Genomic DNA, 17,664 nt, shown 5'->3' on the forward strand with positions numbered 1-17,664 from the left:
ATCAAAGACAAGCCCATGCTCCCCTGCCCAACTCCCATCAAAACGTCTTCTGCACGGAGAGATAAGAGTCAATGGTGCGAGTACCACAAAGAATGTGGGCACACCACCAAGGACTGCATGGAGTTTAAAAAGTCCTTGGACAATCTAGCGGATCAAGGCAAGTTGAACCGCTACCTCAAGCACAAAAGCGAGGACAAAGTCAAGAAGAAAGTGGGTCAGTCGAATAATGGGGATACCAAAGGCTTCATCGAGGTCATAGCAGGTGACTTTGCCTCAGAAAGCCTAACCAGCCGCGCTCGCCAACCCACTTACAGACACTCAAGCACCAAGTGGTTGACGTCCAACAACCCCGACCCGATTGCCCTGTAATGACCTTTGGGGCATCTTGTCGGACAATACATACACCCCATGACGACCCCCTGGTAATTGATCTCAAGGAGGCCAACACGAGGGTCAAAAGAGTGCTAATAGACAGCGGGTCATTAGCCGACATCACCACGCTAGACTGCCTCAAAAAGTTGAAGTACAGTGAACGGGAAGTCACCCCCCTCAATCAGTCACTCATTGGCTTCGGGGGAACTCAGTACATCCAATCAGATCAATAAAACTGCCCACTCGGATAGGAGAAAAAGGCAAGGGTAGAACCCACTGATTGACTTCTTGGTAGTTGACATCCCTCTACCCTAAAAGATATTAATGGGGAGACCCACTCTGAACAAAGCCAAGGTTGTCATTTACACCTACCAATTCCTCATGAAATTTGAAACCAACAACGGTAAGGTAGGAAAGATTCAAGGGGATCAACAAGTAGCAAGAGAATGCTAAGTTAACAATTTCAAAAATAAAGTCAATGTCCAAGAGGACTCGAAAAAGAGGAAGCGAAAAGATGATCGGCCTTCAAGTGGCCTCGAGGTCTACATCACTGCTGGAAACCCCCAAGCAATATGAACACCCCCAATCAGCCAGCCGAAGACGATGAACAAGTGATCATCGACAATGAGTTGGGTTGGACGATGAGGGTAGGCAAAGCCATGGACCCTCGAATAAGAAAGGAGATCATCCATGTACTCACCGAGTACAAAGATGTGTTCACATATGAGGCCTCGGAGATGCCCGAACTCGATCCCAAAGTCATGTGTCATAAACTCAACATCAAAAAAGGATTCAGACCAATCAAGCAAAAGTTGAGACACTAAGGTCCTAAGAGGAATGCCGCAGCAGTCGCGGAAGTTGAAAAAGTGCTTCAAGAAGGCTTCATAGAAGAATGCCAATAGTCGGAGTTGTTGGCCAATGTTGTGTTGGTCAAAAACTCAAGCGGGGCGTGGAGAGTATACGTGGATTTCACAGAACTGAACAAAGTCTGCCCAAAAGATAATCACCCTCTGCCCAAGAACGACATGCTGGTGGATTCTACAGCTGGGCATGCACTCTTGAGCTTCATGGACGCAAATGCAGGCTACAACCAAATTTCGATGGCTGAACAGGACTGAATCTACACCGCCTTCGTCACCAATAAGGGATGTACTGCTACAGAATGGTGTCATTCAGCTTGAAGAATGTCGGGGATACATATCAGCGAACAGTCAACAAAATCTTCAACGACCAACTAGGTCGAAACATTGAGGTATATGTCGATATGACCCGCCTCGAATCAACCTGAACTATGTCATCAATTATGATTCCTCACCATGAATTGAACCATATTTTAATATTTTGCTATTTGAATAATCTATTATTTACTTTACTATTATGTCCTATTTGTTATATGAAAGTATCAACTTAAAATATTTTATTTTGCTATGATTTTTTTTCTAATAATTAATTTAAATTTAAATATTGATTGCACAAAAAACATATGCTGCCCGAAATCGACTTGGTTGTACAGACATGGAACAGACCCGATCCGAACCGCTTAATGTAACCCGAAAATAAGAAGACCCGAAGCATTCTACACACACACGCACACGCACCCGCACCCGCACACGCACACGCACACGCATCATATGAAAAAATTATAGCTTCTAGTACGTTACCATACAATACATATATTAATTCGTTATACAAAAAGAATTATAGGCTGCCGAAAAAGAAAAGAAAAAAAGAATTATGATCATATATTCAAAAAGTTATTGTGGTATTGGATGTCCATAGTTATGATATATAGCAAATGCCACGTAGTACGCCCATCCAACGACTACAATCTAGCATATTGAGATGCCTCTAATATGTTACTTCAATAATGGTTTTCTTTACCCTGATTCTTGATTGTTGTATAGAGACCGACCTTTCTTCCATTTAGGGGTTGAACTGGTCTTGCATTTCTCTCCGCATCCTAGAGTTACAAAAAGAAACAACCAGGACATCGACAACATTACTTGCGTATTTTTAAACCCAATGTTTCATCTACTTCAATGTAACATTAACTAATTTGCATTTTTAAAACAAAATTCGACAATAATAATCTCAAGTTTTGCTATAAAATAATAATGATTTTATGTTTGACAAAAGTTGGGCATAATCTCAAATTTGTTATGTTTTGGTATGAATGAACTAACATTAGATAAAGTTAATTTTTGATAATTTTGTCATCACTTATAACATCGAAAGAAAAAATCCATTTTTACTCATTTGTTCACGCATGTGACTATATAGCAAATATGGAGTTATTTTATTTTGAGAATTTCTCAAAACAGAAAACTATTTTAATAATTTTGTGATGCCTAAGAAAAAGCAATTTTTTGATAGCATTTGCAAGAAAAACCAATGTAGAATTGAAATTTAATTGTTGTAACTTACATCATGAACAACCTCTCGCATCTTTGCCACTTGCCCTTCTGAAATTGTGGCAATCTGCACAAGGGAACATAAATCATATATAGCTGAGATATCCACGATAACAGTGATAGCCCCTAAAATTACAGCTATGGGAGTTTGATATTTGCTTATTATGATATTTTTAATATGGTTGAAAAGGACAGTGCACTTTGATCATATACTTTAAGAATTTGGCGTCAAGACAGTTCTATAAGGAGTTATGCATGTTAGTCTACATGACTACATGACTACGTTGTGTTGAAATTTTTAGAGGAGGAAAGAGAAAAAATTGGAGAGGATTAAAAAGACTACATTTTTATATATTTTTCATACTCACTTAATGAATAAACAAATCAACCTTTAAATAGGCATACAAAGCACTACTAATAATATGTCCACTATGTAGCCCACTACTTACTATCCTACTAACTAGATCATTATCTAGACCACTACTTGTTAACCAACTGACTAATTATTAGCAACTAATCCTAACTATTAGGAAAACTATTTGATTAATTTTGGAGCATAATCCAACACACCCCCTTGCTTCAAAATTTTTAGGAGCCAACATTAAATATTATGTCACAATCTTGATTCTTGGTAATTCTTCCCACATGATGGACCTTCATTTTTTTATCTTCATGGAGCACTTCTCTCCATTAACATGGAAGCACTTCTCTTCCTAATGTAATGCACTTCTCATTACCAACTTTAAATTTATTGATGCACTTCTCATCAACCTTCAATAAATGGAGCACTTCTTTCCATAAACTCTATTTGACGTAGTCTTGCAAATTTGACCACATCCACTACTACAACTTTGGAAATCGTCTCTCCGTTGAGTACGACTTCCACACACTCGTAAAGATTACTCGATCTTCAACTCAAATAATTTTCTATGCCCTCTTTTTCACAGGATTAAAATCCATTTTCATGGGCTAAAAGGGAACCCAACAACACATCACCCAACCATTACTTTCATGGTTAAACACAAAAAATTTCACTCAAACAAAAAAATTGCTCACAAACAATGAAATCAAGCTGCGTTGCTTGTTTCTTTTTACTCAATTTTGTTTCTAATACTCTTTTTCTCTCTCTATCTCTCTCTCTCTCTCTCTCTCTTTTTTTTTTTTTTTGCTTCATCTCTTTCCCTTTCTCGGATCTAACCTGGAGCTCTTGATACCATGTAGGATTTTTAGAGGAGGAAAGAGAGAAACTTGGAGAGGATAAAAAAGACTACATTTTTATATATTTTTCATACTCAATGAATAAACAAAGCAACCTTTAAATAGACATACAAAGCACTACTAATAACATGTCCACTATGTAGCCCACTACTTGCTATCCCACTAACCAGATCATTATCTAGACCACTACTTGTTAACCAACTGACTAATTATTAGCAACTAATCCTAACTCACTACCAGAAATGTTATCAAAGAGGGCAATTTATTTGAATAAAATAGGGCAACTAGTTGATTGCCTTATTTAATAGTATCAAGGAAGACAAAAATATTTCCCCCTTTTGATATTAACTAAGAAGACAATTATATTGTTTTGCCCTCTTTGCTATCACTTAAGAAAACAATTTCAAAATTGCCCTGTTTGATACCAACTAAGAAGACAATTTTTCAATTTCGCCTTCTTTGATATTAACCTAAAACAACAATTTAAAGTTTTGCCCTTTTTAATATTAACCTAAAACAACAATTTAAAGTTTTGCCCTCTTAAATACCTAAAACAACAATTTTAACTCTTTTGCCCTCTTTAATAATGAAGGAAAAAAAAACAAAAAAGGATTAAAATGACACACTGTTCTATTCGATTCAATTTCCCCGCAAACAAACAGTGTTCTTTCGAAACGAGTGTTCTACAAAATCTTCAATCTCACTAACATGTTCTACAAAATCTGGTGATTTTGGGCAGTAATCTTCGATCATAATCTTCAATGGAACATTGAAAGGACCAGTTCTCCCTACCAATTCATCGTTTTAGGGATTGGACGTTTCTCGCCTTCGAATTCAGTTTTTCAAGCCTTCGAATTGACGTTTCTCGCAGATTTTCTTAGCAATTTCCTAATTCGATCGCATCTTCAGGTAAATCATTCAATTTCGCTTTTTAAATTAGATGTATGGATGATTGTTTCAGCATTTTTGTCAATTAGGGTTGCTTAACTTTTTCCACAAAATCAGACGAATTGAATTTAATTAGGTCTAGTGATTTGATAATGATTTTTATGAATTGAGTTCCTTGATTAAGCAATTGAGATGTTACAACAATCTTCTACAAACATAGTGTATCGTACTGCAGACGTCTAAGTGATTTGAATTGAGTTCCTTGATAAAGCGATAATTTGATATACTAAGTGATTTGATAATTAGGTCTAGTGATTTGTTCCCTGCAATTTGTTAGAAGCTTTGTTCACCTTTCAGATGCCATAGGAAAGAAATCATAAATATTCATCTTCAAAGAGCAAATGTCTGAACCTCCCTAGACCCTGCAATTTCTTTTTCTTCACTATACATATAACTAAAGACTCAATGACTCAGCACTCACAAGTTGCTGGCAGATCTTCATAAAATATTGTCCTATTTTTGGCTTTAACTCAGCTATTAAATTGCACTTATATGATTGTATCATTCTGTGCAGATGTTGTGTTAAAAGAAGTGTATACCATAATAGGAAAGGTGAACCATACTTCATTTTGCTGCAACATAAAGCCTGCAAGTCAGTGTTATTATGCAGCTGGAATTCTATCTGATCTGATTGTTAGAATGTTAGTGTGTGTTGGTCATCACAGAAGGTCTTTTAGGTTCAATTTTAATGCAATTTCATCTTGTATGTGGCTAGATGCAAAGGAATGTAGAAAAAACCTCACAACAATTATTAATTAGAGAACTTTACAGTCCCGTATATGTGGCATCACAAATCTAACTAATATAGAAGAATACAAATTGATATTGGTGGATCTTGCTGATGAAAGCTTAGGTTTATATTGTCTAGTTTGGCTCTCTTATTTTCCTGTTTGTTTTGGCATCTACAGGGACTGCTTTGACATCTTAATTGCTTTTGCAGGGAGAGCAGGGCAACTGATACAGAATCACTTTGTGTCCTTGCGGGAAAACTAGTATGGTCCATTCGTATTGATCTTCACATACTAGATAATGGAGGGTATGCTGTAATGTTTCTTAATGCAAGACAACTGTTTAAGTCCTTATGTGTCTGTGAACTTACATATAGCACCTCATATTTCTTTTTGGCTCAGGAATCTTGTTGATGCCGCAAATGTTGCTGCTTTGGCAGCCCTTTTGACCTTTAAGAGGCCAGAGTGTAGTCTGGGGGGAGAAGATGGGCAAGAATTAACAGTACATCCACCTGAGGTAGGTTAAGATCTCTCTTATGTTACTGGCGTGAAATCCTTAGCTGCCTGATTATGCGTGCATTTTACCTGAAGTCTGCGGCTATATACCTATTACATTCTACCCAAGGGACAAAATGTAGAATAAACCAGTGTTCAAGAATCAATATGTAGACTCAATCAATCCAGGGGGAAAACTTTAGTGCTTCCAAAGCTTAGTTTTATTGATATTTCTTCTCCTTTCCCGATCCTATTTGTGCTACAGAATCTATCTTTCGAATATAATGATTGTACGGCGGCATAGTAGTTTATTTTTAAATTGTGTACTGCTCAGGTACAACTTGGAATAAGATAATCTTTTCAACTCAGTAGAATTTAGAGTAGATGTTGTATGCGCTCTTGCTAGGATGTAGCTATTCTACATGGAATGTTAACTCGTAGCTTTGTTACTAAAGTGTACAATTAAAATTATTCTTAGAAGTTTGGGGTGGAATGACTGAAGAGGATCCTTATTCCTTATTCTTATCAGAAAGTAATTACAGATCAAGAGGCTTGATGAGTTGGAATTTACAAAGAAATTTGATGTTATATCTTTATTTATTCAAATTAGAGAAGAAATGTCTAATTGGTATTTTGAGTTGCTACTCATTCTTTGTCTTTGTTGTTACAATGGTTTCTTTCACCATTGTGGCCCTTCCCGTGGACCTATGCTCTTGTTGTGTTCCAAACTAGCAACAAGGAAAAGAGTTGGTAATTCTTCTTATTGCTTAGGTACAATTATACAAATGGCTGGTTTAGGGAATTAGGTTGCAAGTATTCTAAGGCTTACATTCAACACTACAAGGGGCAAATATGACAAGCAACGGTAACCAGGAAAAAGATTTTCTTTGGCGGAGAACGCCGAATACACATCTTAAAACAACGCTTTCGTCTGTTGAAAATAAAAAATGTTTTAGAAGAAAAATGTTTTAGAAGAAATAAGTTAAGATTTCATGGACCTTTCCAGTCAGCATTACTCCATTCCACTGCATTTATTGAGTCTGATTCAATTACGAAAGAAGCATATAAGTAATGCGGTGGGTTTGAATAAATGAAAGTTCAATTAAAATCAACTAGACTCGTCATTTCATATTATATTATATGTCTCCTACTACTGGAGCTGAAGTACTGGTTTACTTCAAGAGAACTAGTGACTGGTGAGTAGTAGCAAAAGTTTCTTACATTAAAAGCGTTGATTTACTAGTATGTAATAACGTAACTTAAGTACTCCTTGATATGATCTTATGTGATTGTGATATACTGATATGTGATGGTCTCATGTGTAAAACCCAACTCTTTCTATTCAGACTTCAATTGAACCTTCAGGCTATCCGTCTCAATCACCAGCTCCTTAAACAATCCAGCCTCTTCAACTCTTTTCTTTTTCTGACACTCAACTAGTTCCAACTTCCCATGCAAATTGTCCTAAAAAAAAAAAAAAACTTCCCATGCATGCAGGCTCTATTAATAAATCTAGGGAGAGTAAATGGAGATCATCAAATCAACATTAACGAAACCAATTCTATTCCTGAAGGAGTACAGATGGTGGAAGGATGTTCTAAGAGAAAGGACAGAAGAATAGGAAAGAAGGTAACAGAAGTGGAGCAAAAACAACTATAGTAATAGTAGTAGTAGTTGCATAGTAATAGTACTAGTAACAGTCATATAATCATTATTATTATTAAATCTTGCTAACTTCTACAGTAAGGCATCCTAAACAGGGAGAGTGGAAACAGCTCAGACTCGAAATGTACAATCCATCATAACTCGAAATGTACAGTAATAGCAGATGCAACAAGATTGTAATAAGAGCTTTTAGGCTTTAGCTGTACCGAATATGGACTTGGACTTGAACTTGAACTTGAACTTGTTGTATTATGGACTATTGAGAACTACATATATATTGATATGCTGTATGAAATTGTTTATTGTCAGGATCAGGTGGCAGAGTTGAAGTTGCTACAGTTTTATAGAGCAGATGAAGAGATCTTGTTTTTATGTGGTATCTAATTTGTACATTGAACATTTTAGTTGAGAGTGTAAAGATTTAGCCGCTGCAGAGCTTAGTTGGTGCAGAAAATGTCAAATAGTGATATGGTAGTGTAGATACATCATACTGTGTTCTTATTATTGAGACATGTGGTATTTCAGAAATTGCAAGGTGCATTATGTGATATCTGGTGTTAACGTTACGCGCTTCCTTACACTTTTAGCAATTGCAAATTTTCCCAACTTCTATCATGTTAATGGATGACTAGCAGGGCTTGACAAAGTAAAAAGAGGGCAATTCTTATTTTTGCCCTGCTTGATAAAGTACAAAGAAGGCAATATCTAATCTTTGCCCCGCTTGATGAAGTACAAACAGGGCAATATCTTATTTTTGCCCTGTTTGTTATAGACCAAATAAGACAATTGTGTTTGTCTTCCTTGTTTTTGAGCAAAGAGGGCAAAAGTATTGCCCTTTCTGATGATCATAGAGGGCAATTTTATTTGCCTTAGTTGATGAATTAAAGAGGGCAAAATTTTTTGCCCTTTTATTATTGTATCAAAGAGGGCAAAAATATGAGATTTGCCCTTTAAACCTAATACAACGGGGCTACAAGGGCAACGGAAGGGCAATTTTAAAATTGACCTCGTAACCTATGAAGGCAAATTTTGTATCAAAGAGGGCAATTTTAATTGCCCTCTTTGAAGCTATTTGTTGTAGTGACTATTAGGAAAACTATTTGACTAATTTTGGAGCATAATCCAACACGTTGTCCATATAGAAAATTAGAGAGTGAGTGAAAAGATTTTGAAAAAATAAGAATGAATATAATAAATGAGAAAAACTTTGAGAAACAGATGAGTATAAATTTTGGAGATATAACACTGATATTTTGCACATTCTCTTTTTGGGTAGGATCATAAGTGAGAGTAGACCATAAGTTTTATAGGGTCTCAAAACCATAAGTTCAGATTAATATATAGAATATAGGTACAAAATTATTGGGCAGTCTTCCCTTTTTTTCACTAAAAAGACGAATCTAATAACATATAAATTTTGAACATGGACCAAAAATTTCTGAACATATACAAATTTTGTCATTTAGAAACTACGGGAAATAGTCTTAGGCGAGATTTAAGAGTTTATAGTCTATGGACTATGCGTTGATCAGAAAATAAAAAACATGTAAGACATACCCGTCTATCGAGAGTCCAAAGGACACCTTCGGTACAAGGTGGAGTGGTAAGTGAGCCCATGTATCTGTAATACTTTCTCCCTCTCAACTTTATTTCTCCGGGATTAATTTCACCGGCGTTTGTTCGGTCTAGAGCATTAGGAACTAGTTCCAATTTCTCCATCAACTGTAAATAAAAGGATCGCACCAAGTCAAGCAATCACACTTTAATTTCTCATTATGTATTGTACATTGCCTTTAATACAAATAAAGAGTCCATTCGTGCAAGTAATTTAAACAAGTTTTGACAAAGATAAGTAAAGAAAAGGACAAATAAAGAGTTTTTCATACTAGTTTTTGGGTGTTAAGACAGCGACAAATCACAATAATGTAGGCAGAATTTAATAACAGGTCTTTGGTATCATTCTAATAAGAGTTTACCAACTAAATTAGATATAATCCACTTCAATAAGTTGATAGGTATAAAACGAAACCTAAAAAAGTTAAGTTTTAACAAAAGTATAAACGGAGCCCAAATACAAAATAAATCGAGTTAAATTTGTACCGTTGTTAGGAAACGGTTAGGCTTGCCAAGCTTGTAAAGAAGTCCAATAACAGCTATGCTATTATTGTCTGGGGTTTGATGAACCAAGTGCAACTCTGCAGCAAACCTATGTCATTCCACATATAAGTAATCAGTTAAACATTTGTTTATATTATCTTGCATGCATAGTTAACAAACATTTCAAAAAGTAGAATTAGTTGAAGAAAAGAGTAACAGCAGATACCGTGATCCGTTGATTGTATGCTCTGATGGGGAATGCCAATGGCATTGTCTTAGGATGTAAGTAGTGCCATTAATCTGTATTTTGCTGTCTTCACCTTCCCACTCAATCTGCGGCCAAAAAAAAAAAAACAAATGTTTAAAGGACCAGAAAGAACGAAAAGATACGAGGTGAAGGCTGAATATAATACCGCAAATCTGACCCGAATCCGATTACTAATGTCAGCTTATCACGAAACAAGTAATATACAATATAGTTATACTCTAATAGTTTGATTTTTGTGATCTTATTAAGTGACAAAATAGTTTGAATCCAACTTAAATTCGACCCGATCTAAAGCAAAATAACTTGGACATAAATCCGATAAATGAAATTCAAGCGTGGATCTGATTTGAGCTGAATAAAGGTGGGTCGAATATGGAGTTTGTAAAATACGACCCAATCCAATCCGTCAGCCATTCCTACCAACCCCCAAAATCGATCCCATGTTTTCATGTGTTCTTTCCTCGAACCGTTACCTCAATGAACTTTAATTTATTCAATAGTGAGGACCTTATATGTTTTTTATAATACTTCCTCTAAAAAAATATATTTAAAAAATAACAAAAACCACTTTTATACTAGCTAATATATTAAAAAGCATTCCTAAGCAAGGTTATGCGTCACGTCTCACTATCCTTTAGTTGTTTTATATCATCATTATACACATTAAAAAAATTTAAAAACATGTTCCATGTAAAATTCATCCACGTGACCTCAAGTTAATATACTCAAGTTCTAATCAATAAGTTATGAAACATTACATGATATTTTTTAACATGAAAATGTTAATATACAATGCATTATCAGGAACTAAAAACGAGTTGAAACTGATCAGGAGCATTAAATATTTACTAAACATTAAACATGGAGAGGAAAAAAGTTTGCATAAGTACAAACTAACTAAAATTAATCAATAGGATTATATCAAATATTTCTAACAACCAATAATATTACAACCTTAAGATTTCACGGATTCTAGCCTAAACATTTAAAACATGAACAATTTTTTAAGTCATCAAAAAAGAACAAGCATTAAATTATAGGTTGGTGAATTATATGATGGTGGATTGCTGGGAGAGAAGTGTAAGGACTAAAGTATGAACTCCTGGAGACCAAATTTTACAAAAACATATAGTTGACACATAATCAACTACATTGAACATTCAATCCAAAAACTCCACCACTTATATATTTCACCCATTTCTGTTTTGTTGGCATGGTTATTTTATCATGTTTGTTATGGGTAGCTTTTGTAATTGATAAATCTATCAAAATTTCACATGAATGTTTTCTCTTAATTTTAATTAAAAAAGATAGTTAAAATAGAGCATATAAATTATACTAAAGTCAAAACATGTCAAATAAACATAGGACATATATATGAGAAAGTCAACCTTAAATGCCCCTTATTTGTGGAGAATATTTATAATACACCTGGGTGTACCATGCTCATGGTAGGTCCAAGACTATTTTCTCCAAATGAGCAAAATGATCGAATGAGCAAATGAGCAAAATGACCGAATGAGCAAATGAGCAAATGAGCAAAAAGACAAATGAGCAAATGAGCAAACATATCTACTCATTTAAAAGATTGAGCAAACACTTTTATTACAAAATGAGCAAATGAGTAAATGAGCAAAATGGTCATATGAGCAAATTTGGTGTCAAATGAGCACCTAAAGTTCTAATTTATTACAAAAATACCCCTGGGTGTACCATGCTCCTGGTACACTCGAGTGTACCATGAGTGAACTCTTATTTGTATGGTTATCTAACAATATGTCTCAAATTATCATTGATCTCTTAATTTCTTATCTCGTTATATTCTAGATAATCCCATATTTCCATATAATATGTCTCTCTCTATATATTTATATATTTACTCCTTTTTGTTTTCTCCCTATGTTTTCCTGTGTTTGCCTCATTTCATATTCACATACGTTCTAGAATTATTTTTATCACAGGGTTCCCGAAAGGGGCCCAAAAAAATTTTAACATATCAGTACTGAGTTACCAACATGGAAAAAGCTTTAGATGCACTAATATTATTTTATTGTAGTTTAATTTGATCCTTCACAACTTTTTTTCAATGTAATAAACGAACATGTATCAGAATGTAATATAGGTTGATATCATTGGATGATATATGCTAATCTCTTTAACATATGTGTAATTTATTGCGTAACATTGGACTGAGAAATTGGATGGTATATTTCTTTATTATATTTGAATTACGAATATAATTTTAGATAATATATGTAATAATCATGATATATTTCTACAGAAAGATAAAATGATGAGATGGATTATTGCAACTGACACAAAAAAAAACTACTACGAACCTTTAAATAAATAAAATAATAAATTATACTATTTGACGCTTACAACAATTATAAAAGCCAAAAAAGTAAAAAAAAAAAAAAAACTATCCTCTTATTTTTGTTGGTATGTTTATGGATGGTTGATATATGTTCTTTGAAATTATACTACTTGCAATTAGAAGTTTCGGTAGAAAGAAACTTCTTAAATTCTTACTTTGTAATTATTTGAAACTGCTTTAGTTATATATCAGTTATTTTCAATAAAAAATTTCTCTTTTTAAGCATATTTTTTTTGAAAAAAGATAAAATGATGAGATGGAGATCCGGCGCGGCGCTGGTCTCCGGCGGGTCTTCGGCGAGTTCGTTTTGTGTTCGTTATGTGTTTTTTTTTCGTTTTCGGCGCCTTTTCAGTCTTTCTTTCATCGAGCTTTCGAGTTTTAGGCCCTTTTCGTCGCCCCCTTCGTCGTTTCCCTTCGCTTGTCCTCGATTTTTGGCTCTTTCAGTCGTCGCTGCTCCCCCTCGTTTTCTGGTCGTAGTGTTTCGTCTTGGGCGTTCTTCACTTCAGGTTTCCTTGTTCCAGTTGTCGTACCACCATCTCCGCCGCCCCACCGTTACAATTTGGGCTTCCCCTTCCCCTCCCCCCAAGTGGTGTGTCAGGTAAAATCAGTTTCGTTGTAGGGCTTCCCCTCCCCCTTTCCCCCTTAGTATTGTGTAGGCAGTGAGTCTAGTTGCAGGGCTTCCCCTCCCCCTCTCCCCCTTAGTGTTTCTCACGGTGGTTGGCTTCCCCTCCCACCTTAGTGTTGTGTTGGTTGTTTCTCACGGTGGTGGTGCCTTTAGCCACCTTCCCCTGGTGTTTCTCTGGCTCTTAGAAGTGCATCCTCTTTACCCACGTTAAGTTTTAGCTACCTGCTTCCGTTGTCGAGGTTTTTTGGTTGGCTTAGTATGGTGTTGTTGCTTACTATGCTGGTGGTATTTGTTACATCAATTTGTCTCTGTAGTTGGATAGGGTTTGCGTGGCAAGCGATTTCATGTTTGAGGTTTGTTTTATCCGATTTTAAAAATCGGACGGTTCTTCGAAATCTAACCTTGGTTAGATTTCATTCTCGCTTGGTAATGATTTCATTTATCATTGCCTTGACAAAACAAAATGTGGAGGCGGCCCCCCAATTTATCAATTGGGGTTACAACGCGTCAACTTATTTGAGCTTCTCCTCAAAGGAGAAGCCTGCAATACCCCTTCAAATGGGTATTAAGTCACACAAGCATGTGACTCTTTTCACAAACTCGACCATCGAGTTCCAGGTGACAGAAGGTCACTGGCATTGGTCTTGTTGCGAGTTCATAATCTCGCTGGTGCCTAGTTACCCCGCTCGTGAAATTAGCTCTCTCCTCCTACACCTTTTATCCGAATTCTGGCGCTTGTCATCCACCAGAAGAAGCATTCTCCACCAGATCAAGCAGCTATATTTTATTTTATGTTATTTATGTTTTTTGCAGTTGTTGTGTAAAAGCGCGTTCAGCTCAAATTAGTTTTTTATGTTCATTTGGTTGTTTTTAGCATTAGAATGTACTTTCGTTTTTCATTAATGCACAATTCCTTCGATGTCATATATATGTATATGTATATTATAGAAATCCTAGTCTCCACTTGATAAGATCCGTCGCTTGTGTTTCATTGTTTTGGATTCTAACTTGGTGTCATTTTGTAAATAGTTATCCTTAGATAGTATTGTGGTAGGACACAAGTACGCAACCATCCACATATCAATAATAAGATCAGAAATTTTCTAAAAGTTTGAATGGAGAAAGTGAGAGCTTCTTTTTCTAATTTGGAACTTTGTTCCGTCTCCTAAAAAAACAACAAAAATAATTGTTCATACAGGCGAAGTTACTATACACACCCGTCCACCAACTCATTATAATTTGCATGCTTCTTTTCTAAAATTAATAATGATTATTATCTATTCAAGTAACAAAGAATATGGCTATATATTACTCTGTATGTTCTTTAAAATTCACCTATTTATTGAAATAACAGAAACATGACAAAGACGAGTGGTTGTGTCAAAGTCCTTTTTGTTTATTTAAATGATAGAGAATGTGAGTGTGAGAGGTAGGGGTGTACACAAACATGTTCGGATCGGAATTTGGTCAAGGGTCGGATCGGAAAAATTCTGGTCAGATCGAATCCGACCGAAAAGCCGAATTTTTCTGGTCCGTTCCCGGTCCAAGGAAATGTCGGATTCCGGTCCACCGGTCAGCCGGTTCCGATCCGGTCTTGGGCCGGTGCACACTCCTAGTGAGAGGTATAGAATCATGGAGGTTCAACAAGTGAGGCAGAGGCGGGGCAAATATGAGCAAAATTAATGGGTAATTGTACTATTTTCTTAACTGAACTCTTCATTTGTAGTTCAAAAAAGATAAAAGTATAAGATTTGTATTTACAATTGGCTAATGGCTACTATCTTCAAAAGTTCAAACAACAAAACTTTAATGAATTTCATATTCTCGTTATTCCTTCCCTTATACTTTTAATACGGATCCAAATGTTTTCTTTTGTCTAATCTTCAAATAATTTAAAATAATTATATTTTGAGGCTCTTATATTTTTGGAGCCTTATACCATCGATTTGATTGCATGGGCCAAGAATCGCTCCTGAAGTGAGGTTAGAGGTGAACTAGTGTCAAAACAAACCTTTACCAAATCGAAAAAAAAGTAAAAAATATTCAAAAACTCAACTATATAAAGCAAAAGTAGATGGACCTATAGCCTATAGCGAACGAAGGGCGTCTGAGTAAAAGACTTATTTCCTCCCTTGAACATGATTTGAGGATGGACTATCTCACTATCAAATTGACACCCACATAAGAATTAGTAACATCAATTATTCATCATTTCAAAGAGTTTATGACACGGAACAATCTAATGCATGTTGTTGATAAACTTTTTTGAATTATCAACGATGTTTTGGCCCGATAGTTAAAATTGAGGTATAAAGAATGATAAATTACAAGATCATATCCTCATATCTTTTTTGTACTTTGTACAACATTCGTGATTCAGAAAAAAAAACCTAACTTTTTTAATCTAAAACTTGTTAAAAAATTCCAAAAAAAAAAGTAGAGAGAGTATTATTGCATTACCATTATATCATGTCCTCTGTTTCTGACAGTAGCATTGCCGGCATTGTAAAACTTGACGATTTCCGCTGATTTGGGTATTACTTGTACTCTTCGATGTAATAAATCAATGGGAGATTGATATCTACCTGTCCTACATGTTGCCCATTCTTCCCTAATATGTCCCCACCGATCTGGCCCCCTTTCACTCCCTCTTAAATAATCAAATTCAGTCTCATCATCTGCCACAAAATACAAAATGTCAAAATATTTTACATGTCGATTAATTGAGGATATAATCTTAGCTTAGTTAATAAATTTTTTGCTAATATTGGTTTTGAAACTCATTATTCATAAACATTGTGATACTATATAAATCAAGTTCATGGTATTAAACAAAATGAAAGCTAATAAATGTAAATTCTTACCAACTTCTTGAGCGGTATTTGATTCTATGAAGAGCAAGAGGAGAAGAATAGAGATAAAGAGAGAGGACATTAGCATTGAAGGTTTCTTCATTTTTCTTCTTCAAAGAATTAGTAGTATGTACTAATAATCTTTGAATTTTGAGATGTTGTTTAGTTGTATTTATAGAATAATTGCACTTTTCTCATTTCGGTATTATTAAATACAAATAATGTAACGAAGGGAAAAAAAAATTAACAATTTCTGCACACTTTCGCATAGTCTTGTTGGGTTTAACAACCGTTGTCAACTTCCAGGATACAGCTAACGACTAGTCCTGAGTTTAATATTCAAACTACCTCATATTTGACTTGTAAAAATATGTCACTATAAATTTCAATTTTCGGGTGCATTTCTTTATTGATCTTAAATCTGATAAATGTATGAGTTTATTCCAAGTTTAATATACTATTTTCACATTTGTTACGATTCTAATTTGATCAAATTAACATGGATATATATTAATTGATTGTCTTTATTCTAACAAGAGTTAGAAGAGGAAAAGATTTCATCCAAAAAGAGCAAAATTTAATGTGTGAAAGTAAAACATATAATATGTCATCAAGTACCATTATGAGAAGACCATACATAAAATTAGTCAACAATAAGTTAAATTTGAGATTAATGTGAAAAGATGCTCCAAAAGTAAAATTGATATTGATAGTGATAATTTTTATTTGACTTATACCATGTCTATAGGTGACTTTGACACGGTAATTCCATTTCTTAGATACAAGTTATGTGAAGAGTAAGACATGACATCAAGATTGTTCAGATATTAATTGACATTGAAATCGATATAGTCGAATTGCGTGCAGCAACACAAATTTACAAAAAGTAAAGATTGATGATAATTGCGTAATACCCAAGAATAAATTATGCTAATTTCTCATGAAGACTTCTAAACCCATTTGAGTTTGTGCTAAATCATCCAAAAATTAATTTGGTGATTATTGATTGATATGAGAAAATATAGGAAATAAAAATTTCTAATAATTGAAAATTTGGTAAGTTGTTTGGTTGACAACAAAATAGCAAAATGGATGAATTAGAAATTCCGAGTAATTTTGAATTCCCACAAAATGGAGGAACTAGGTAAGTAGAAATATTTTTCCTCCAAATAATGCTAGTTTAAAAAATAATTCTCAATTTACACCAAGTCTAAAAATAATTTTGGAAATACAGTCCACATAGGATATATGTAGAAAACAACTTTTTTTAAAAAAAAACTCAAAGTGAAATCGCTAACACCAGTAGCGGTTCGTTTATGAAGACCGCTAATGGACTAGCGATTTGTTGATGAACCAAATCTACTTTCTGTCTCTTACTCTTTACACATCCAACATCCCCAAGAAAATAACACTCTCCCCTCTCTCACACTTTCAATCTCCATTGCGACCATTGTACCCATCAACAACCTCTTTCGCCTCGGCCAACCATCGATAGCCTCCTCTGCCATCCGTCGCCACAACACCATGCGAATAATTCTTGATTTTTCACATTTATCTCTTCAATTCTGGCATCTACTTTGCTCTATTTTTGTTCTGTTTCCTCTTAAA

At 34.9% G+C, this 17,664-nt stretch overlaps 1 protein-coding gene and 1 long non-coding RNA gene across 4 annotated transcripts; one reads left to right on the plus strand and one right to left on the minus strand.

The window, feature by feature from the left end:
• Positions 1-2,004: 2,004 nt before the first annotated feature.
• Positions 2,005-16,281, minus strand: LOC104908841 (alpha carbonic anhydrase 4). Of its 3 annotated transcripts, XM_010698005.4 has the most exons (7): positions 16,069-16,275; positions 15,665-15,882; positions 10,161-10,267; positions 9,938-10,043; positions 9,395-9,559; positions 2,797-2,850; positions 2,005-2,332 (listed from the first exon to the last, which is right to left on the minus strand). In XM_010698005.4, the coding sequence occupies exons 1-7, from the start codon at positions 16,157-16,159 to the stop codon at positions 2,234-2,236; spliced, it is 840 nt and encodes a 279-aa protein (XP_010696307.2). In that variant the 5' UTR covers positions 16,160-16,275; the 3' UTR covers positions 2,005-2,233. The 3 variants fall into 3 exon arrangements, with proteins under 3 accessions (XP_010696307.2, XP_048504429.1, XP_048504428.1); XM_048648472.2 differs by lacking the exons at positions 2,005-2,332; positions 2,797-2,850 and adding an exon at positions 4,741-7,212 and having other exon boundaries at positions 16,069-16,277; XM_048648471.2 differs by lacking the exons at positions 2,005-2,332; positions 2,797-2,850 and adding an exon at positions 7,275-7,636 and having other exon boundaries at positions 16,069-16,281.
• On the plus strand, positions 5,846-8,380 carry LOC125499549 (uncharacterized). Its single transcript, XR_007276449.2, has 3 exons — positions 5,846-5,985; positions 6,080-6,194; positions 8,147-8,380. It is a non-coding gene; the product is annotated as an uncharacterized LOC125499549 (long non-coding RNA).
• Positions 16,282-17,664: the final 1,383 nt, after the last annotated feature.

This window comes from Beta vulgaris, chromosome 7 (assembly GCF_026745355.1).
Source record: "Beta vulgaris subsp. vulgaris cultivar EL10 chromosome 7, EL10.2, whole genome shotgun sequence".
Classification (NCBI taxonomy): domain Eukaryota; kingdom Viridiplantae; phylum Streptophyta; class Magnoliopsida; order Caryophyllales; family Amaranthaceae; genus Beta; species Beta vulgaris.